This window comes from Tetrao urogallus, assembly GCF_951394365.1.
Source record: "Tetrao urogallus genome assembly, chromosome: 6".
In the NCBI taxonomy this organism is placed as follows: Eukaryota; Metazoa; Chordata; class Aves; order Galliformes; family Phasianidae; genus Tetrao; species Tetrao urogallus.
This window is the reverse complement of record NC_136819.1, coordinates 44445888-44469395: the sequence shown is the minus strand read 5'-3', so window position 1 is coordinate 44469395 and position 23508 is coordinate 44445888. Positions and strand designations below refer to the sequence as shown.

Genomic DNA, 23508 nt, shown 5'->3' with positions numbered 1-23508 from the left:
ACAGCAATGCAATGGTATTTCATTTTAATGAGAAGATTTCTTTGTAAAAGCCAGATCACCATTTAGTGTGTAATATCTTTTAATATCCATTATAAAATCACATGAAAGAAAGGTAGACTGAATCATCATGATAGCTTCTTCCCATTTCACAGAAATTTTGTAAAGGCAATAATACAAAGTTATGCATTGGCAAGACACCAGAGATGAAAGAGACTTAAGAGATACAGGCTCATCTTTTTCTGATCCTTTTTTACCTTGCAAGAGCCTACGACATAAAGAAATGACATAGCATCACCTCCTGATTAGAAATCAGTAGGGAGCAGTCAGTGCTGCACCTCCTGCAGCAGTTTTTCAATCATGGTTGAATGGGTGTTGTAGAAGGGCAGCGCGTCCACCTCCATTTCCAGGCTGGCAGATACTCCACTGCGGACCTCAAGCTGCACAAGTGCTTTCAGAAGCTTTTCTTCCTTAAAAAAGAAATGAATACGATACAATTAAAATCCCATATCAGGCAAAAACACTGAGGCCTTAATTTTAAACCCAGGGAAGACTCCGACCTCACCCGCTGGATTTTTTTGCAGACACCATTTTTCTTCTCTACACTCCTTCAAGGAGCATGATAGTGTCAATTCAGAAATGTGAATCCTTTCCACCTACTCTGAAATTCCTATATTGCACAAATAAGAACGAGAGAAACCTCCACCCGAACTACCTGCTGTAGTTTTCGCTGAGCAGCAAGCTGCAGGGGCATCTTTAAACCAAAAGTACCGAGGAGGAAACAGGGAAAAAGCTTACAGGCAGAACCTGAACAGGCTGCATGATCACTCTCCTTTCCTGCGTATTGGGTGGTGCCAATGTGCATTTTGCATCCTGACCTCCTTTTCTATTGATTTTGAGAGTTCTGGGCCCTTAAGAAAGGGCTGGGGAGAAGAAATACCCCGAAGTTGCTCTTTCCTGGAATTCTTTGAAATAATGTTTAACTTGCTATGTTTAGAACTGTGACTCTATTTTGTGTTTGTAACAGTTATTTTCTTGCTTAACAGTAATGTAAGCAGATATGAAGCATGTTCCAAACTGAGCTGTTATAAGTACACAGAGGGAACCAAATCCTTGATAGGGACCTATGGGTAAGTTAGCATGAAAAGAAGGGATGAAATCAGCCTTAAAAAAACGCTACTTCTATCAGCAGTGTCATTGGCACAGTTGCAAGAGGCCTCACATCTTGCAGTTCTGCCCACTCCCAGAATTTCTGAAAAGCCGCAGCTTCATTAGCAGCAGTAGCGAAGAGATCGATCCCTCCCCTTCTCTCTAGATTATCATGTCTGTACATTTCCCAGAATCTTAAAACTTTGGGACCTCCCCATTGGCAAGTTTTGAACTTCCTGTTGAATTTCAATGAAGGGGATTCAATTGCAATCACAGGGAACGCTGGCAAAGAAGCGGGTAATGTGACTGGGTATGCCTTCCTTCCTTGGGGACTATACAGGTTACTTGTGTATACATGTTCAGTTTAGAGTGATGTTATAAGATGAAGACCTTTAAGACAGCGGTGCGTAAATTGTCTGTTGTTTCAGTAATCTTTGAGAATTTTGGAGACATTCAAAAATAGTTATTCCTGCTACTCTGCTTTTCATTTGACATGAGGCGTGCCCATTAAAACTTTATATATCATCTTAGCATCTCCTGTAAAGATAAAGTATTCCTCTAATTTTAAATTTAAAAAAATCTAAGGAGAATAAGTAGCCTAATCACATCTTAGCTTCCTTCCATCCCACGCCCTATTAACTTACATAATACCTCAATATAGTCTCATACATATATGCATATACATATATATATGCATATGTATATATCTTATTTCTTGAGAATGTCTATTTTTTCTATGAATGCCTTTTCTGATTGGTTTTAATTTCATCTGCATGATACACTGCTGTGAGGGAAATTGTTACGACCAAACAAAGCCCTATCCTTGTCCTTGGCAGACAGCTGTATAGGTTGAAATACTTCTTATTAGCTATTCCCATACAATAACATTAGGAATGTCTTTTATATCCTGAATAAATATGAATGACCAAAAATGTGTAATGTTAAAATATCTAATGTTCTCACCTTAAAGGGTTGTTTCTTTCCACAAAGACCTATAAGCCATACAGAAATAATTCAGCTGTTACATTACTCTCATGTCACAAAAGAGACCTCTGAAGTGGATAAGCAAAATTTCGTTGTAATTTCAAATTGTTTCTCCTACATATTTACAAGCTCCAGCTCTTTGACCTGTTTACATGGGGGAAATGGTCTTGCTTACTTAACGTTATGAAACTATGCTTGATACAGTACTCTATCAACAAATGTTATCGTTGAACTTGTAAGAAACATACACAACATGCAGTGTGGTCTGCAAAGTGCTGCAGTTTACTCACAGTACTCTGATTAGTAAATGTTTATGTTGGGAGTGAGGAAATCAGAAATAAAAAAAAAGAACGCCAATGAAATCCAAACCCACCAAATTCATAGAAAAGGAACTTGGTAATTTGTATTTACTTCATGGAAAAAGTCGCTCGTGAATGAAAAAATTGATAAAGAACACTAAAACAAATGACACCTTTATATATTGCTCATGATCATGCAGACAACAACTCTGAAAGAGGTTTTAACATCTTTCTTTACATTCATCTCAGAAAAGCTCTAAGAATATAAAAAAATATAAAAGAATATAAAAAAATCAAACCAGCATCATGAACTGACTCAGCTGTGACTCAACTCCACAGTTGTGGAAGGTAAGTAAAACTACGTTGGTCAAGATATTTCCACCTGATAAAGTTCTCGGCAATCAACAAATGCTTCTCTGTATCTCTTAGTAAAATATACGTAAAGGGTAATTTAGAATAATCTTCATATTCAGTTGAGTGGGAATAGAGAACACTGTGGTTCTGAGTTCTGTTGCAGTGCAGTCGTGATGTTGCTTTAACATGAAGGACGTGATTTAGTGAAGGGTTCTTAGAGTTAGGGTAGTATGGTTAAGTTGCGGTTGGACTTGATGATCTTTAAAGTCTTTTCCAACCTGAACAATTCTATAAGGCTGCAGAGAAATAACACACATTCTGAGGAAGACATCTTCATTTAGTTGTTACGGTCTCTGGGTTTCGTGGAAGGAACGCTAGTTTGGAGTAAAAATGAAATATTATAAGAAGGCAGCTTGGTGCTTAGGCAAGTACACGAATATGTACTTTTTATCCTATTAGGGGAATTATTGCAGCATTAAAAGAAACTATCAGGAAGAGAGCAGCTGTAAATTGTCTGATTTTTTTATTTTTTTTATTTTTTTGGTACTAGTGGAGTAGGTGAACAATAATGTGTTCAGGCTCAGGAAATCTTCTGCACTGTTTACTGTTGCATGATTTATAATTAAAGATACAATCTCCTCTTGTCAGAAAAATTTGTAATTCTCTTTCTTCCCGCAAAACTGCTTCCATTAATTTTATCTCAATAGATTTTGTGCTGAACTTTCAACAGCTCATTATTGGATTATTATCAATATTGCCAGCTGCGCAGCATTGTAAAATAAAAGCAAGAAGGATTTCCTGTATACAATATCCCATTTAATTGCAATATCTGTTACCAGGAAATTTGATCATAGTAGATTTGGGATATGTTAACTTCAGAGGAAAATGAGATGTAAATGGAAAAAACATACCATGAAAAATACTTAGTCTAATGCTAGAGCTGCCTTACACTTTGTTAAAAGTCAAAGGATAGCAAACACAGCTACGCTGAATGTTGGGATCAGTTTCAGTTTTATATCCTTTAAATGAACAACCAAAACAGCAACAAACTGAAGTACTACCTACTCTAAAAACCTAGTTGGAATTTCAGGCAAAACGTACTGTCATCTTAGTGAAAATACTTCAGCGCTGCAGACAGTATCTATGCTGGATATTGCAGAATGGTTCTATGCTTGAAGTTACAACGCAGAAATAAATTCATTTATGAGGCTTTTGATGTTCATACTGCCTTGAATTCTTTACTGAATATTCTAACCATGATGTGGAAGCAAGTTAGCCAGGAATTGTAGAAAGATGAGAAAAATGCAATGACTGGGCAGGATTTTAGTGGCTGATAGCTGATTCCATCTGCTCACAAACGAGTCCCAGCTCCCTGGCCCTGTGGAATTTACCTTTGTAACTGATGGAAGTGCAGACAGCCAGGCTGTTTTCTTTGGTGACTGTGAAAACCCAACAGCTCTCCTCAGATAGCGATCGTGTATTTCACAGGTGCTGAGAATATACAGAGCACAAGCAATGGCATAGCCTCCCCAGTTAGAGACGCCTGCGAATCAAAGGAAACACCATGAAACCAAACTGTTAAAAGTAACACTACATCAAACAACAATTATTGTAAGCATACCTAACCCCCAGAAGTCATTGGGCACTTCAACTGAGTCACACAGCAATGCTGTAACAGAACTGGGATGTGAATCAACTACTGACAGTAATTTGGAAAATATATTTTAGAAACATACAATTAGATAAGATGTTAAAATATTTTCATCGGTACTTCAGACTGAATTTCTGCAAGTTTTCCCCTAGCTTTCTCTCTGGTTTGTCTTCCAACAAAACAAAAATTCCCTTGGGACTGGTTTATAAAACAATTCTGTTTAGTTTATGTGAAGTCCATGAACTTTTGAGGAACAGTGTTACAGCTCAGTGTCTTTTGCTTTTAACAATACAAAAGCAGATGATTTTTGATGAACCATGCAGATTTTCACTGAAGTCAGATTTCTTAGTGAAACGCTGCACCACTCTAGAGAGTCCCTTTTTGTCACAGGTAACATCTGATTAAAGAATTCAGCAGTTTTATGACATAAAAAGGTCTGGTGGAACTGATAGTTGTCTGTGTCTTGATATGTCTTTTGTTCAAATGCTGTGTGCAAAAAGACATTCATTCAAATCTAGTTAATATCCAGACTGTCTGCATGCTGTGATTAAATCACTCCACACAGCCCTGTTTGACAGCCCCTTTGTTGGGGCTGCATTGGAGAATGTTAGACTTAAAACTTGCTGTAAGAAGTTCTCTCTGACACCTCCACACGAGATGCAGAACAGCCAGATTTTTAACAACTGTGGGGGTTGTTTCAATGCATGTATTGATACACTGAAGATGCAGTGCATGTTTCAGTGCATCCTCCCAAATGTGTGAACATTCCCCTTACTCGCTTTTAGGATCTGGGTGTGACGATTGCTTTCAAGGTAAAAATCACAAGGATTTCCCCAACAGCCATGCATGTTTGACATGTACATGAAGCAGTAAGAAGTAGATAAAATTATCACCACGGTCCCGTTTCTCCCCTCTAAAATTGCAGTTCCAGTCTCTGCAATGTTGGAAACACAGGTAATCCAATTCACGTACAAAATGAACCATTCAGTTCATAGACTGTCCTTGCTGAGCATGTCTCTTCACAAAGGAATTTATTTAACACTGGTTCAGACGTTATGTTAGAGGAGAATTTTAATCTGTAACGTTCAACTTCTGTTGTACATTAAGATGTGCATAAGTATGGCTGCTGAAACAATTTATCCCCTCGTGTAAGAGCAATACAGCCGATTTGGGCCTGTCAGTTTTGGTCACACCCACAGAGGTTCATCAGTTATACCAAAAATTCATATATGCAATTCAAATATTCAGATATTTTTAAAAAAATTCTCAGGTCACTCTTCCCTGTTATTTCATTTAAGGTGTGATTTCTCCAGAATATTGAGGGCTTGCCCAGTTGTTTCCAATTAAATGCACTTTTGACAGAGCATCCTCAATTTTCAGTCATTCCTACATGTGCAGTTGTTGCTTAACTGCTCAGAAGATGGACACAATACAGAGACTGGTTGTGATCATACAAAGAAAGGGCTGATACAAATCATTTGGAAAGACAGGTGCTTTCTGTTCAGTTCTCTTCACAACATCAGCAACTCTCCCACACTGAACAAATCCCTTACCAGCTACAACAGCAAAGTCAGCTGCAACATCACAAGCTATAACGTCTCCATTTTTAATGTGCTTCTTTACAGCATCTTTTACCTTGCCCATTCCTAATTCATTTCCTCCATCTCCAACACCTTTAATAAAAAGAGAAAAAGATCAAATGAGTATGAAACCAGCATATAACGCTCCATTTACACAGGAACCAGAATCTTTCCTGGGAGTTTCTGTGACTGTTCAAAGCTCCATCCCAGATGATTTATCCTTTCTACTGAAAGTGTCTATAAGCAGAAGGTCATGAAATAAGGAGCTGAAGGCATCACTTTACCACATGCTAACATGTAAGTGTGTGTACACAGTGTATGTAGTGCTTGTGCAGGCAAAAGAAATCAAAATTATCAAGCAATTTTTGGTAAGTTACAAAAAAATAGCAATTTTTCTGAAGTGTATATTTAAAGAACAGTGCCTCTGTTTTTGTTGGTCAAGCAGAAAATCTGCATATTTGTCTACCAGCAATCCTGAGTATCAGTGATTCTATGTAATGTCAGAACCCTACATTTGTCACTCGGAGACCTGGAGATGAGGATAACAGAAATTATCAGCTTAAATACTGCCTTTAGTCTCTTTCTAGCATAAAAAAAAAAGAAAAAGAATATAATTAAGTGGATATAAATATTTTACCTGATCATTTAAATGGAATATTCTCAAATTTATGCTAGTTAATGTCTGTGAAAAAGAATATCCATTTCCAGAACTGTGAAGAGCTCCAAATATTCACTGCAATGTATGGCATTTGAATTTCAAATGTAACTTATGCATAATACGTGTTGTAGAAAGTACAGTATTTCTAATTTACACTTAAAGTGCTGAAAATCAATAATTTTAGCTACATGAATATCTCACATATCTCTATACTAAACTTCTGTAAATGAAATTCTAAGTTTTCTCTCAACACCACTGAGGACAACGCACTCCTTTCCAGATGATTATATCACACTCATGTGTTCTCAGAGAAAAGGACCTATTACACCAGATGAGACTATACAATCTCTGCTCAGGAGAGTGTACTGTTAATTGCAATTTAAATGAAGATTGCATCTAGACTGCTGTTTTAACACAGCTATAGCAACCATAAAATGGTTATAATAGTTCAAAATTCAGTAGTCATCTGCTTTCTCTGTTGCCTTTCACCTATACAACACGTAACAAAGTCAGTGTCAGAAACTAGACTTAGGGGACTGTAGGTAGGCCCACTCATATGTATATAATGCTCACGTAATGATAATACACACACCTGGGATCACTTATTTATCCTTAAAGAACTCTGAATTCAACTCCTCTGTCAGCACCTTTCCAAGGGAACTTGTAATTTTTCCTGTAACACTGCCTCTTTAAATTCAACACAGACAAACAGCCAGAGCCCTCAGGCAGCTGGCTATTCAGCACCTGCCTCCTGCTTCACCTCATTTCCAGTAAGTACAAGTTCCTGTTTCATGCTTCTTTTGCTTCTGAGATTGTAACACAGGCACATACATACCTGTTGTTGTTATTCCTGGAATGGTTTGTGCAGCTAAAAACAGTTCATCTATGGGATCCACAAGATGTTTAATATTAATTTTCCTGGCGTTGTAGTAATTGCCATCAGCAGCTATCCCGGCACGCTCTATTGCTATCAGGTGATCAAATCTGGTTAGAGAGAGGAAGAAAACAGTCAAAGCTATGATTCTTATCTAAAAATTTTTCTGTTCACTGCTTCTCCTGTTGTAGTTAGTTCTAATTCTTGATCATTTGAGATGTGATGTAAAACTTGGATACTGTTTTGTTATTTCTTTGTGTAGTTTCCTACAGTTTGTTTTCAGAGCTTAATCTAGTTTATCTACAGATTTAACACAACTTCCTCAAACTACTTTTTTGTTGCCAATAAACAGAGACTTTTGTGGACTCTTCCAAATCAATTTTTCTTTGTGTTAGCCATCTGGGCTTGCACTGTCTCATGTTAAAATGTGCAATGTCTTACAAGGTGAAGATGCCTGTACTTATGTAAAAATGTAGTGTCTGCTTAAAGAATGTTACTTGCAAATTGTTCACTTGTATCTGGCAGGGAGTTTCACATCTTGGGGCTGTGGATTTGAGGTTTCTTTTAAATTTTAAGTCGATGTTAGTTTGTGGCTTGTGAAAGTACACAGATGTACTGCAGATGTCCAACACTTTAAGCAGAAGTTTAGTAGCTAATTCTGCCTCTTAATATTATAATTAAATTATTTTATTTCCATTTCTGCAGCTTGAACTGTCAAGGGGTGACTGTTTCTGTTGAATTACTTAATTATTTGTGTGTGGGTATCTACTGTGATAGAGGAGACCTTAAACAGCTTAGTTGTCAACTTTTAAGAAATGCTTCAGGGTTCTGGGGAATTTGTGATCCATTGAAGTAGAAGCTGGCTGTAATTAAATTATGCTTGGAAAAAAATGCTTTTAAAACAGTACATAATAATGGAAGACTGTAGTATGCCAAAATTACAGTGCACACTAACATCGTACCTCTTGTATCTACAAGAAAGATACTGAGGCCCTAGAGTGTGTTCAGAGAAGGGCAACAGAGCTGTGGGGGGTCTGGAGCATAAGTCTTACAAGGAGCCGCTAAGGGAACCAGGATTGTTCAGTCTGGAGAAGAGTGGGCTCAGGGGAAGCCTTACCACTCTCTGCTGATCCCTGAAGGGACCTCGTGATGAGGTGGGTGTTGGCATCTTCTCCCATGAAACTAGTGATAGGACTGAAGGGAATGGCCTCAAGTTGCAACAGGGGAGGTCCAGCTTGGACATTAGGAACAACTTCTTCTCCAAAAGAGTTGTTGAGGTGCTGGAACAGGATGCCCAGGGAGGTGGTGGAGTCACAGGTGTTCATTTAGATGTTGTACTAAGGGACATGGTCTAGTGCAGAAATATTGGTGGTAGGTGGACGGTTGAACTAGATGATCTTGGAGGTCTTTTCCTACCTTGGTGAGTCTATGATTCTATTTAGAGGGAAATGGGATATGAATAAACTGAATAAATTGATGAACCAAATGCCGGGGTGAAAAATGGTTTATATTAAGAAGAAAAAACTGAAGGTAACAGGATTAAAATGCTGCAAAAGGAAAGATCAATAAAAAATGAGCAGCATACGCTTATTTAAAGGAAATGTAAGTTGCTTACTGAATAATGAAATGTGCATGGAACTACTTAGCAAAATTTCCTGGTGCATTAACATTAATCACACACTTGTATACATCTGAATTTCTGCCCAATGTTGTACACTGAACACTATGTATGCAAACAGTTCAAATTGATGTTCAGAAGTTGGTGCATACTTCTGTAACTTTGGTGTGGGCTGCCTGAAGGCAATAGGACAATCACTTTCGCAGTATTAAAAATGCTTGGGATTTACTAAATCAGATTTGATTCCTCAGTTCTTAGACTTGAACCAAAGCTCTAGAAAGCAGAAATATTCTTTTCCCTGGTCCTTCTCTGATTCCACCTCTCAGCATCCTGATTTTTCCACTGATCTAAAAACTGGGAAAAACATATACAGTATTGAAATGCCTATGTATATTGCAGTGGAATAACAGCTAAAAAGCTTTTCTTTTCTTTTTGCAGAAAAAAAGAGCTATTGATACATGAAGTATTTTTTCCTTTTGTATTCCAGAAATTCATAATCTCAGAATAACATGGAATTCTGTACATGTGCTCCAGTACAGATGCTCTGATTCAAAGTTTGCTCTACTCGTTCCAGTTCTTAATGGCTTGCAAACATTACACCTTTTTAGATCATGGCTGTTATTATCACTCCATGCAGTAGAAGTGTGACCCTATCTCAAAAACCAAATGAACATACCTAGGTCTTCTGGGATTCCCATTCTCACACAAAAATGTTAAAGCTGAATCATTACTTTCTCTCTGATAACTCAGCAAGGGGACAGGTTCCATCAGGACTCCTGAAGGAAAACAAAATACAATTCAGATGCTTTTCTCTTTTTTTTTTTTTTTTTAAATGTATGTTTCAATAACTTTTTTTTTTTTTTTTTTTTTTTTTTTTTTTTTTTTTAAGAGAAAAAAAAGGACTCAACAGGTTTATGTAGTTTCTGATAAGCTTTCTACATCCTTACTTTAAATTAAAATAATATACATGTTAGGACTGTTAAATGGGACCTTGGTATAGAGAGCTACTATAATAAGAAGAGACATCCAGAATTCTTCCCAAACAGCTCGCCCAGGCTCACCACCCAGGTGCATAAGCATTAATTTGCTGCCAGCTACCTTTAACTGAACATCATAGCACTGCTGATCTGAGCTCACAGGATGAATGCTTGCTTGTTCTCTGGAAAAAATAAAATCCTGTAGTAAGTTACAGTGAGATTAACTGAAGTGAACCTTGGCTCAGATTAGCAAGACAGAACTGGAAAAATGTCTCTTACCTATTTGCACAGCCTCTTCAATAATCTTTTTATTCAGATCCATGGCTCTCTGATCTGTTACTATGGCTACATCTTTCTCCAAGGCCTGCAACATGGCCGCAATAGCAAGGGCTCCCGGGGGCCCGTCGTTCTCTTCCGGCGGCTCGTAATTGAAGTGGGTGGGAAACCCAGTGGTTACCAACACGGACCGAGCATGGGACAGGGACAGGCAGGCCTTCAGCAGCTCACCAGGGCGGAGTAAATGAAGGATGCCGCGATTGCCTAGGAAAGTATTTTTAGAGGCTCATTGACTTATTTAAGGGAGCAGTACGCTTCTAGACATTGCTCTCTTTTTGAAGTTTCTGTCTGGATGAATCCATGTGCTTTCCTTACATAATATGAGGAAAAAGGGAAGGAAAAAAAAAAAAAAGGAAGGAAGAAGAAAAAGAAAAACCTCTGGTCAAGGCAGCAATTGGGCTGATTTCCTCAGGAAACCTAAGAAGGTGTAGGATATGAGTAATGAGGGGAGCGAGCTGTGCTTCCAGGTTAAGAATTTCAGTTAACTGGGTTTTGGAAATCATTATACCAGCATTTCTATGTACTAATGCAAATAATTTTCTTTTCTTTCTTTTTTTTTTTTTTTTTTTTTTTTTTTCCCCCAAAGAAGAGTTTATTGAACATTGTTTTCCGTCTTTTTACCCTCTGCTTCCCTCTGGTCTGTGGTTATAGTCATGCCAGACCACATCTAACTACTGAAACTAGATTAATACTTATCTTCCCAAGTTTTACAGAAGGTTCAATGCAGACCTCAGATGAGTAAGCTGGTTCTTTATCTCCGCTTAACTCTATTCCCTCAGGAAAGAGTTAATTCCCAAATCAATTCAACTTAATGAAATCATTAACCACAGCAGTGAAGGTTCAGAGCTGCTGTAAGCTACTGGGAGACTTGCAAAACTCAATCACTACAGTATTATCTAGGTGACTACTAAAGGATCTTGTTACCTGCTATCTAACCTTGACAAATAGGTGCATAGTAGCAGATCTCTCTTCTCTTTTGTCAGGTCTTGAAAAAGCAACACTGCGTCTGTGTAAATCTCATATTTTTTTCTTATTTCATTTCCTGGGATTCAGAAACACAAGTGTGCAATGCAGTCCTTTAGATTTTCTTGCATTCCTGAAAACTACGAATACTATCATGATGTGCTGATATTCATGAGCTGATAATGAGAGGCAAGTCCTCGCTATTGCTTTCTAGTCTCCTCATATCTTAATATTTCTCATGCTTTTTTCCTTCTTTCCTATTGTTGAAACTGTTTCCTCTGTCATTATCTCTTAATTCCTCCTACATAATATAAAGCCAATGCATAGATGAAATGTAAACACTGGACACAGAAGAAAGTTCTCAACAGAACTCAGATAGAGGAAGGATATATTAGTCTCTGAGAAGCACGGTGTTTCAAGTGAGATAAAGTACCACAGCAGTGTAGGCACTCTTAGCATTTTAACAACAAAATAAGCTAGCTCTGAAGTTAGCTCTCATGTTTCTCTAGAGCGTGGCATTGTGCCATGCTGAACTCCAGAGTGGATAAAAGGAAAGGCTTTGTGAGTAAAAATAAACAGACCCAAATATATGCATGCAGCCAAACCCTGAGCTGGGGAGAGCAGTCTGTTAATTGCTTTCCACTGCTGCCTGTAGAGGATTTCAGGAAACTCATGGTAAACTGAAATCAGAATTTACAGCAGATAGAAGGGTCTAATTGAACAGATATTTTAGGAATGGCTATGCTATTCTGTTTGGCTTTTAATCCTTTATTCTCCTCTCTTCTTTTATACACTCAAAGCCCTATCTTTCAACATTCTCTTGAGATCAGGTTACTTTGGTCCATCACACAAAGAGCTCAGTGACAAACATTCAGCAGAGCTTGGTGTAGTTTCACTGATCAGAGAGGGACGTTTGAAAAACACATGCAGCTACAAGAATATCCCCGTAAGAAAACATTAGTCATGAAAATATTAAAGAAACATGTTGTTTACTCAACAGTGAATACAAACATAGATGCTATGAGCTTGCTGAGACATCCTGTTCTTTACATATCAATTTCAGATTTATTCAGTAAACATTTCTTATTCCCTGTGGACACTCCAGTCTGCTGTAAACAGAAAAGCTTCTCTGTACTTTGAGAGAATACAGTCATCAAACTTGTGTGTTCTTTTACTGATGAAGTTGAATGGTTCAGGTCAAAGTCTGGTATTAAATATCACCATGATATTGAAACATCAAGTTATATTAACAAATATATATATATTTTTAAGGTTAAAGTTGTCTTTATGTTCTTACTGTATTCTTTAAATTTGTGGATAGCTATACAAACATTCATATCTACCTCAGAACTGAACTGTTACAGGAAGAGATTTTGTTTTTACCTGGATCTATTCCAATTAGGCTCTCTAGAGTCTTTATCTTTTTTGCTGCTTCTGCAGACACCATACTATAATGCAAAGGATCTTGTGAAATGCAATGGACTTGTGGGACTTCTCTTGAGGATCTGAGCATAACACTGTCATTCTTCAGGTCAGTAATGAACATGCAGCCAGAAGAATAAGTAAAAGCCAATGGAGATCCTAAAACAGATAAAACAAAGAACAACCCCACAAACTTCAATTAAACGCTTTGTTATTGCAATGTATCAAAATGTCAGAGAGATACAATCACAAGAAGCTATTTAGCAACACAGAATCCCTGCCTGATGATACTTATAAAACAGGTGATATTTTAAGATACACTGCAGCAATAAAAACACTTTGAGGAAAGAAATGTGCACATATATATATATATAATATGCACATATATTTATATAATATATAAAATGTGTGTGTTTGTGGTTTGTGTGTGTGTGTGTATATATATATATATATATACATACACATATATATATATACATACACATATATAAAATGTTTTCACTTCTGGAAAGCTCATGTGAGTAGTTGAGATCAGGCTTTTCTACACTACCATCTCTGATATCAGCCTGAGGCAATTCAGGAACTGACAACTGGTACCCTTCAAGGAAGCCAGTCAGGAATTGGCAAGTCTGAAAACTAGGTTTGACGTGCATGAGCTAAGAACAAGTTAACACTGAAGTTTTCATAGTGTGTTGGTGATGATGTTTCTGTAATAATAAACAGAGGTATAAGGTATAAACAGGCAAGGAGTTCCTGAAGTTTTTTTTGCTAGAGAACTAGAAGAGGGAATTTGAGAAACACTAAAACCCTGATGAGCAATAAGCTTATTCAGATCTGACAGTATGTTACCTCCCTAATATGAAAATATTTTATTTATATATTAATTCTGGAAATCTCAATACTTGACCTACATAATACTTGATTTGCTAAAATGGGCATGTTTTTGGATAAATCACATCAGGCATATTCAAACATGCAAAACATTACTTTGTTGGGATGGTGGAAAGGGAGAAGACATGCTTGCTCTGTGCTGGATCTGTTGGGAATATATGGGCAGCAATTTAAAGGAAAGTAGGGAATGTGATCATTGAGGTTTTATATGCCTCACCAAACCACGTGAATAGACAACATATTAATGAAGCTAGCAATGACTTAGACTTTGATAGATCAATGACCTGGAGCAATATAATGCTGTCACTATGGTTTAGTTGAGGTTTCTTGCCCTTTGAACTCATGTCTGCTGTAAATTACTGGGTAAAGCACAGGATAATAACTTTTTACAGAGGGTAAGGTTTTCATTATATAAAGTGTGTCACATAAACTTCACTGAGACAAAAACTGAAACTTAAAAATTCACAAAACAACAACAAAATCTTTTTTTCAGGTCAATCTCTCTCTCTCTCTCTCTCTCTCTCTCTCTCTCTCTCTCTCTCATGCACACACAGACACACACAGACACACGCACACACACAACTGAAGGATGATTTTAAGAGTTTCCAAAGACAGTACATACTGCAGTTGATGACTGCTTCTATTCCTGTTACGCTGCAGGCCCAAAACACAGGGATATCACCAGGGTGAAGGTGAACTGGATCTCCGTAGTCTGGCTTGGAAAGATCTTGTATTCCCAGCAGACCTGTCATTGACCAATATAACCTCATCATAGGTCTCAGACAAGCAGTAATATTACAGAAGGTGAGAGGGGGACCCCAAATCCTACCCAGTGATACTGAGAGAATAAGGGCAATGGCAAATTCCCCTTAAGTGGCATATTTAGTTTGCATTGAGTGCATCTTCTCAGGACCTGAGCTGTCTTGTTCCTCCTTTTTGTTGGTGACATCAGTAAAAATGTGTTCACTTCATTTTTGCAGCAAAACACAGACAAGATGTTCATACTGAGTTCCCAAGATATTGTACATCTTTCCCTCAACATAGGAATTGCAATGATGGCAAGCAGGAATAAACTAATGCAATGCAAAATGGGCTGTTTCTAGAACACACATCCTAATTCCTTAGCTTCCTGCATTATTTAGCTAAAGAAATGAGAAATCTTTTATTTCTCTGGGTTGGATTAGTACATCTCACTCTTAGCCAGCTTTCACTAACTTGTCTTTTCCTTTAACACCTACTTGCAGTATTCTAGATCATTCATTTACCTTTTTTTTTTTCTGTTAAAATTAAATACACGGGTGAGACCCTCACCCAATCTCTACTCAGAGCAATGAATTCTCACTAGTCTCTCAGATTTAAGCACCGAGACCAAATAAATTACTGCAGTGTACTGTTACCAATGGCGTCGCTTTCCATGCCATGCAATGTGATCTGGCTGTGTATGCAGCTCATGAGCCCACTGACTGACAAATTTCTGTCATTCACACACATCCACCCATACTTCTCCCCGTGCCATCAATCTCTTTTCTACCCTGTCTGTGGAATCCCAGGCAACAAGAAAGCATTTAAATATAAATGAAACTGCATACATTTTTGAAACACGCAACTATACTTTTTACCAAAAGCACTCTTGATATATAACTGTCATTATTCAAGAATTCTATGTATTCCACTCAGTCAAAAACTACCTTATCTTTTTTCTTTTTTTTTTTTTCTCTTCTAGTTGAGGCTTGTATCCATTAAAATAATTAAAACATTAAAATAGTGGGGCAGGTATTAAAGTCTTAACATTTCCCATGGCTTCCCTTCCACCATTTTTATTCTTATTTTTTTAATTGATAATAAACCCCACATGGAATGAAATATGGAAAGTACTGACCAGGGTTACCAATGTGAATTGGTGCTCCATGATTTTCTATTTTTAATTCAGATGTTGCTAGCACAGCTGCTTCCAATTTGCTTTCAGGAATTGGTCTCATTGTGACAACTAAGTTGCAGCAACAAGTAGAAATAGCGTAGCATGGCACAGCTGTCTGGCAGTTAAAAAGAACCAAAAGTATTAGAAGAAATAAGCCAGATAATAATACTCATTTCAAATCCTTTGGAAAAAGAAAAAAAGTTTCTTCTTTTAAGATTCAGAGCTGAAATCTACCATTCTTAAGCTTCTTCATACAGACCACTAAGTGCTCCAAACCATGTCTTTTTTGCTTCAGTACATGTAACGTAGAGCATGACCTCAGTATATTCAGAATATTGCCAGAAAACAATTCTGTACATCCTACATGGAAAGTGAAAAACTAACAAAGCATCATAGTGACAAATCAATTTGGTTTGAACCTCTTCTCTCTATTGGAATTCAGAGAAACTACGTTCAATAACACGTGAGGGTCAGGGCTGCTAACTGGCAGTCCTCTATTGCAGAAGCAGCGTGCCAATTCTTTGCATTAAAAAAGTCTTTTGTGCCTCTAGGAAAGATCTATGGAATTCATCATCCTTTTTCACTGGGATGCTGAAACACCTTTTCTATTCAGAAATACAGCAGCCAAGGTTGCTAGATGTAAATATCTGATATATAAAATTGCATTTGAATATAAGTGAAAAATGTAGACAGCAACAGCTGCATAAAAAATGTTTGTTAATTTTTTATAACAATTATACCTGTCACTGAATAAATGCACTCTGTAGTTCTTCACACTATTTTTGTGCTATAAGCAATGACATTCTCCTAATTCTAAAAACATTAAAGACAGATACGTAGCTGTTTTCTTTTTTCTTTAAGCTTGGTTAAGGGTCTCACATGAAGCACATTTGCTCCTTCAGTTTGACAGGCAGTACAGTAAAAAGACTGCCAAAAGATAACATTCATTTACTAGAGCAGTACGCTAGGTATATGAAAAAGGCATTCAGTTGTATTTGAAAGTGTTCTTAATATTAGTCTACCTACTAGAGTCAGAATTATACTAGGAGCTCTGCCAAGATTAAAATCTGCACTATGCAGTTTCTTACAGTTTTCATGCTATGGGAGGCATTTTTCAGGTCCCAGAGGCCTGGATCCTAGCATGTGTGCAGTATCAAGGCTCTACAGCCATAGGAAAAATCCGAAATGTGACCATTGTACTTGCAGAACAAACTGTTGCTGTGATGGTTCATAGCAAATAATATTGCTGCTAACTGGGAATGGTATAGAGAGTGGGACATGTATTAAAGTTGAGCGACAGAGCAGTACATGTTTCCTTCTTAGTTTCAACTGATAACCTAGGACTAAATTCAAATGAAATGGCTGCCATTTCATGAAAAAGAATAAAATACCAATTCAGCTTTGCAAGAAGTTAAGAAAAGCACTGATCTGATTGGCATATTTGCTGGGCATATTTTATCTCATATTTTCATACTCTTAACACCAGTATCTGACTGAAGTTACTGTGCAGAATTGAAAAATTTCTGAGTGATCAGTGTAGGCACGTAAAATAAATATGGACAAATAATGAAAAGGTTATAGCAAAGATTATGTCTGTGCATCCTTACCTTATACATGCTTACGCTACATTTTTGGTCAACATTTCTTACAGGAATGCCAGCAGCTTGAAGTACTTTTTCAAAACTAGAGCTGCAGCCTAAATAGAAAGCCACCATGTCCTTCAGTTGTTCAGAATAATCCTTTAGACTTTTTAGAGATCCAGTAAAAGCTCCGTACTCATACTTTCTGTACTGCAGGCAGTCAGTTCTAGTGAAATAAGAAGTTATCACAGCTTTCTCATACTTTTTGAAAATACGTATGACAAAAATTATCAAAAATTATTATTAAAGTATTTTAAGACACTATCAAGCCACAAGATATAGCTTACTTTATCCATTTCACTTCTTTCTGAGAAACAGTGGGGAAAAAATTTAGTATTTGCAACAGGAGACCCTCAGAAATATCATATAGCCACTATGCCTGTGTTAATATCAATAGAGGAGAGGTAAAACATTACAACTTCATTCTTCTCAGACTGCAGAATTGTAAGAAATTTTATAGAAGTTTCCTTTTGCTTTAGAGAAATACTTGCAGTACTGATAATTGTGATAATACATTTCTCAAGAACAAAACCATCAGGCTGACTCTATCCTGTTATATTCACGTGCAGTTTTCACTTAAAGGTGTAATTCCAAGAAAATAAATTCATTTAAAATGTATATAAGCACAAGCGGGTTATTCCCTGAAACACTGATTTTTCCTAATCATCATCAGCACTCACTGCAGAACTTTGAGAAACAGAGTCAGTCTGTATTTACCTGATATCAGAATCACTATTCAGAGAAGGGCACTTCCATTCCCCTGGTTTACTTCTGTGTAGCAGTGGCAGCACTCCACTGTTTGCACGGCAGAACTTCTCGAAGTCATCAGCAAGGGACTTGTGCAAAATCACGACACTGGCCTGTTTGTAGCCTGGAATTGTGGAATTCTTCAACTTAAAATGTAATGCTGAGCTGCAAATTGTAGCCCCTAAAATAGTAAAGTTCTGGTACAGTGTCCATATGCAGCCTATTTCTTACGGCATGGGTGTCAGACCTTTCGACTTGCCTGGGTTTAGTGAAGAGAAATTGTCTTGGGCCACATAGAAAATATGTAATAGAGTTATGAATATAAGTAACAAAGCTTACTTTTTGATAAAATGTAAAAACCAAACCAAAACAAAAAAAAAAAAGCAAAAAACAAAAAACAAAACAAAAAAAACAAACAGCAAAAAAAACCCCATAAAACGAGTGGGATATTTGACCTTGCTTTCATGAATGTAATCCTTCTATGTCTTGTTCAGTGAAAGTGGTTGTAATTCTCAGTGAGCTCTCAAGGTGCTCCTCAGAGATTTTAGGTCAAGTATTGCTCCTCCTGTGCTTCGTCCTTAAGATCAGCGGTTCACAATTGTACTTGCTGCCAGAAGGCAATGACATGAATAAGGCATGACTCTAAAGCAGGGAGCATTTTTTCTCTGTTAAGGCAGGTCATGTTGTGTCTTTTTACTAGACTTTCATCAAATTCTTCTTTGAGTTCAATGTCTGATTGCAAATCTATACATGTTTGAAAATGTGCAGGTAATGCATTTATTTCAACTGAAAATGTAATCACAGATATATGTGTATAAAAAGATGCTTTTTCTGGAAATCTTGAAATCTATTATCAGATTCACTTATTGAAACTGAAAGCAAGGGTGCATATTTTTTTCTTTTCACAGGCCCGTGTTAATCCAACACATCAAAATGCATGAAATTATTTTCTGTAACTTGAGCTCACCATAATTCAAGTTTGAATTATGGTTTGAAACAGACAAGTTGGTAACAGCACAGATAAGTTGACTTTTCACCTTGAGAAGATGCATGTTTAACTCATTAAGTCCTCCAATAATGATAAATCTTAAGCCATTTTTCATTTTCACTTTCTGGCACAAATTTTCCTTTTGATTCCATAAATGACATCTCACAAATCATGAAATCTTTTTAGCATTTTATTCTGACCTTCTTTCAGAAAAGTGAATTATGGCCTCATAATCTGTATCTGTACATTTAAGGAACTCCTAGAACTGGTGATGATTCAATCCATTGGACTTCATGATATTTACAGCTTTGATGATGATTTGCATGACATTACCCATTTTTAAAGCTTCCACACATAAATTTTCTTGATGTACAGTGCAGTGATATTTCATCAAACATGATCTGCCAGTGGCAATTGTATCATGTTCTATTAATTTTTGAACTCCCTCCTTTTAAGCAGCCATAGCTGGGGCACCATCAGTAGGGATGCCAGATATGTTGGCAAGGGTTAAAGAAAATCACTTTAGTGTAATTTTTACTGCTTCATAAAAATCAAGAGATTTAGTTGTGTCTTTTAATGGCACCAAAGAAGCCATTTCTTCAGTGACACTGTATTCATCATCAATACCTCTAATGAAAATGGCAGGTTGAGCCATATGTGTAGCATCAGTAGCAGTAGCAACTTTCATCTGCTGTCAAAGCTCAGCATTCAAAATTAGCAGCTTTACCCCCCAAACTTCTTTTGATAGATTTTCCTGTTTCTTCAGTTTGCCTGGCTGCAGTCTGGAGAAATCAGACTGCATTTTCTTGAATTCAAGAAAAACCTGTTTGCTAAACAAACTCAGCATCAGTAAATGGTTTTTCTTTTTTTTTTTTTTTTTTAGTTTTAACTTTTTAAAAAAAGCTGTGCCAAGCCAGCTGTGGGCTACGGGTTGGACATGCCTGACTTAGAGTTTGTTTGCTATGGAATTTTACCTTGAGCTGCAGTTAAACAGACAGAATTACAGATCATGAATAATCTGTTGCCTCTCACACTGAATCTTAGGCATTGCTACCATTTCCAATTAAAAAACACACACACAAATAGAAAAAAAATCAAAATTCACAAAAAGAACAGAACTGCTACACTTTCTTCACTTAGAATCAACTTTGACTTAAGTTGTTGACTACTTCCATGCAGCTGTTTCTAAAGACATTCATATTTTTTGCAATGCTTATTGGTGCGTCTTGGGAAGCTATTACTGTGTCAGACAGCAGACAGACAAGAGGCTGTGCAGAAGCCCCCGTTCCCCAATTTCCTATGGTAGTCTGTCGTCCAAGAGGCAGTTGAAATCAATGATCTTCTTCAAAACCTGTAGAAAACAGCCAAATTCTACTTTTGACCAAAGCTAACCAAGAAACCAAAAGATAAAACGCTGTTCCTGATGGAAAAAATGTAAAAGTAAGGCTTAAACTGAGGCAAGCGTGTATTTGCATACTGAATGTGACCACAAACTGCTCCTTTGGGACTATTCAGCACAAAAATTCCTTTTATTACTAACGAAAGTTACTAAATACAGAAATAGCTTCTTGCTAAATACAGAAAATAATTTTTGTTAAATAAGCATACTAAATATAACCACAGAAGAAAAGACTACACTGAGCTACCCTACAGCCTCATTCCCTACTGCCCATGTGAAATCTACAGGCACTTTCTACTGTGCTGATTATATTCACAGATTCTTAAAATTATGGCCTTAGTCAGTGAATTGAACTTGGAGAGCACTGAATTTGAAATGCTATTCACTTCTGTCAGACTGAGTCTGTAGACAACTTCCAGGAATACTCTAAAGCCAGGAAGCTTTTTTTACCGACTCTTAGATAACTTTATTCTTCCTCCTGATAACTATCCTCATTTTTTGTATAATGAAAAGATATTTTTCACGTCTCTTATCAGCTGAAGTGTATACTTTCATTATGTATCCATCACTATGAATATATTCCTGAACAGTTCTAGCTAAGCTGGACATGCTGATAATTAAGGCATGAGTTCAACACACTGTTGTCCCAGTTCAGAGAAATTTTGAAAGACTTTTTTGATTTATTTTGTGGATGATAGTGAAGGCAACAAGAAATACTTACTTTAGAAGTATAGTGTAACAAATGAATCAGAAAAATCAGTTCTGTGACCATACATCTCTGTGCACTAATTAAAGCAAGGTCTGTGATGAACACATTATGTGGCCTAATAAATGTGATGATAATGTGTGTAAGGAAAGCCAGATTTACCTTTTTTCAGATATTTTCTGCATCCATAAGTTCTCACTGACATAACAGAGAGCTGAAGAGTATACTACAGCTTTGAAAACAAAGTCCAAGTACTTTACATGTGTAGGATGATACATTTTCTCTAATCCAGCTTTGTGATTTAAGAACACAGTGTCAGGGGAATAAAATGTGATTTTAAAAAAACCCGGACAAGTTAAGAATGTAAGTCAACTTGACATTTCATCTCATTTACTTCATTGCTTTTGAGAGTTCTACATTCCTTTGTAAACATCATGAACAGGAAAAGAAAAAAAATATATGCAAAGACGTTGCTGTGAGTCCAAAACAGAGTCTCTCTCCATATGGAGCTGTTAGGTCGCCTTACCTTCTGCCATTCCAGAAATATTCCTGTTATGAACTCTGCTGCAATGAATTATTCTTCGCAAATGAGGAAGGAGAGATTTCAAACCTCCAGTCAAAAGCATCTGTTCGGCCTTAACAGAAAGATGTTAGTTACAAATCTAAATACTTGTAAAAAACATTTTAAATTGCTGGAGAACATGATTTAAATTTCCTTCTTATGCCCCAAACAAAGTTTATTATCACTCAGAAATTTTTAGTTATAACCCAACAGGCAAACCAAAGTTAAAAGGTTACTTCATTGACATTTTCTGAATAAAAGCAAACTGAACCTTTCAGTAAATTTGCCAGAGATGTGCACATTAACATTCAGGATAAAAAGCCAAGTTTTGCAAGCCTATAACCTAATAAACATTTCTTTTTTCGTAGTTAAATTTTTGTTTTCTGGACTTCACTCTTCCAAAATTTGCTATGTTCTTAGAATTGCCAAAATATAAATGGATTAACTTACAAGATATATTCTATACTATTACTTATTTGTTGAAAATGCTTTCAGACAATTAGCAATGCAACCTTGTGGTAAAAAAAAAGACTATGTTCAGAAAATGTCATTTTAATGTATTTCACATCTGTTATACTTCTCAAATATTCATTATGTGGAAGCAATCCTATGGCTATTCTCCCACTGGGAAAACAAACATGTAGAAGTTTAAGTCGTACTTCATTCAATCTGGAGAAGGAATAGAGATAAGTACCCAAATTACAGTCAGTATCTTACTCTTTTGTTGTATATTGGAAATTAAAATTGTGTATTTTTACAGTATTATTAAAGTTGAAATATTTTTCTCTTAACCTAAAGTATCAAGAATTAAAATTGTTTATCATAACACCGTAAAGAAGAAGTAAAATGTATTTTAGAGTAAAATAATAATTTGGCTCCTTATGATTTTAACCTCGGCTGCTTTTCATGATCTAATTCAGAGATAATGTGCTTGTTTATCTAATCATATGCTCACTCTAAGTAAAGAAACTGAGCTATCCTCCAAGCAACTGAATTACCATCCTCCAAGTTTTTCTTTAATTCAGGAGGAGCCATTCTTGATGTCAGTCATGAGAAGCAATGATGATGATTCCCTTTTGGTGGGGGGGCATATTTAGAGAAGGGTTGTTACAGTTAGGGTAGTAAGGTTACTTTGCAGTTGGACTTAATGGTTTTTAAGTTTTTTTCTGACTTGAGCAATTCTATGATTCTATGATGATTCTATGATAGAATATGCGTTATTCTTTTTTTTAAAGGTGCCAGTAAATTAATGTGCAATGAAATGTTACAGCCTTCCAGCAAAAGTTAACTTTCCTGTTAAAGATCCACGTTTTGTACTTGTAACTATGATTGCAGAAGGTTTCACTCCATAGTGGAATGCATTTGAGCCACTTCCTTATGAAAACGTGTACCTCTGAGTAACTCATACCTTAATTAACTCAAAGAAAGAGCAATTATGTATTTTGACTGAAATTAAACTCGTATCATATGCTGTCTGTCCAAAATATTTCCCAAAGCTTGAAGAATTCTGAGAGGTTAAATTGATTTAATTGAGCTTTGTATCTGGACTTCAAAAATCGTCAATTCTTAATTCTGACATATTTATATAACATTGTCAGCCAAAAGAAATAAGCTTGCACATTTTTCTTGAACTCTAACTTACTGTCTCTGACTCATCCCATCTTCTCTGCTTTTAGATATCGATCTATACGCCAATTAACAATAGTCTTCATTGCAAAATTCTGAACAATTCCAAGTGCATATTTTTAAGATAACAGGAATATGAATAGAGAAATGTGGCTGAGTTCTGATCCAG

At 36.6% G+C, this 23508-nt stretch overlaps 1 protein-coding gene across 1 annotated transcript; it reads right to left on the bottom strand.

The window, feature by feature from the left end:
* Positions 1-323: 323 nt before the first annotated feature.
* On the bottom strand, positions 324-21777 carry DGLUCY (D-glutamate cyclase; the record flags this gene model as incomplete). Its single annotated transcript, XM_079537916.1, has 12 exons — positions 324-467; positions 4175-4326; positions 5988-6107; positions 7508-7656; positions 9841-9940; positions 10421-10681; positions 12824-13021; positions 14376-14498; positions 15633-15786; positions 17279-17477; positions 18029-18182; positions 21678-21777. The coding sequence occupies 12 exons, from the start codon at positions 21775-21777 to the stop codon at positions 324-326; spliced, it is 1854 nt and encodes a 617-aa protein (XP_079394042.1).
* Positions 21778-23508: the final 1731 nt, after the last annotated feature.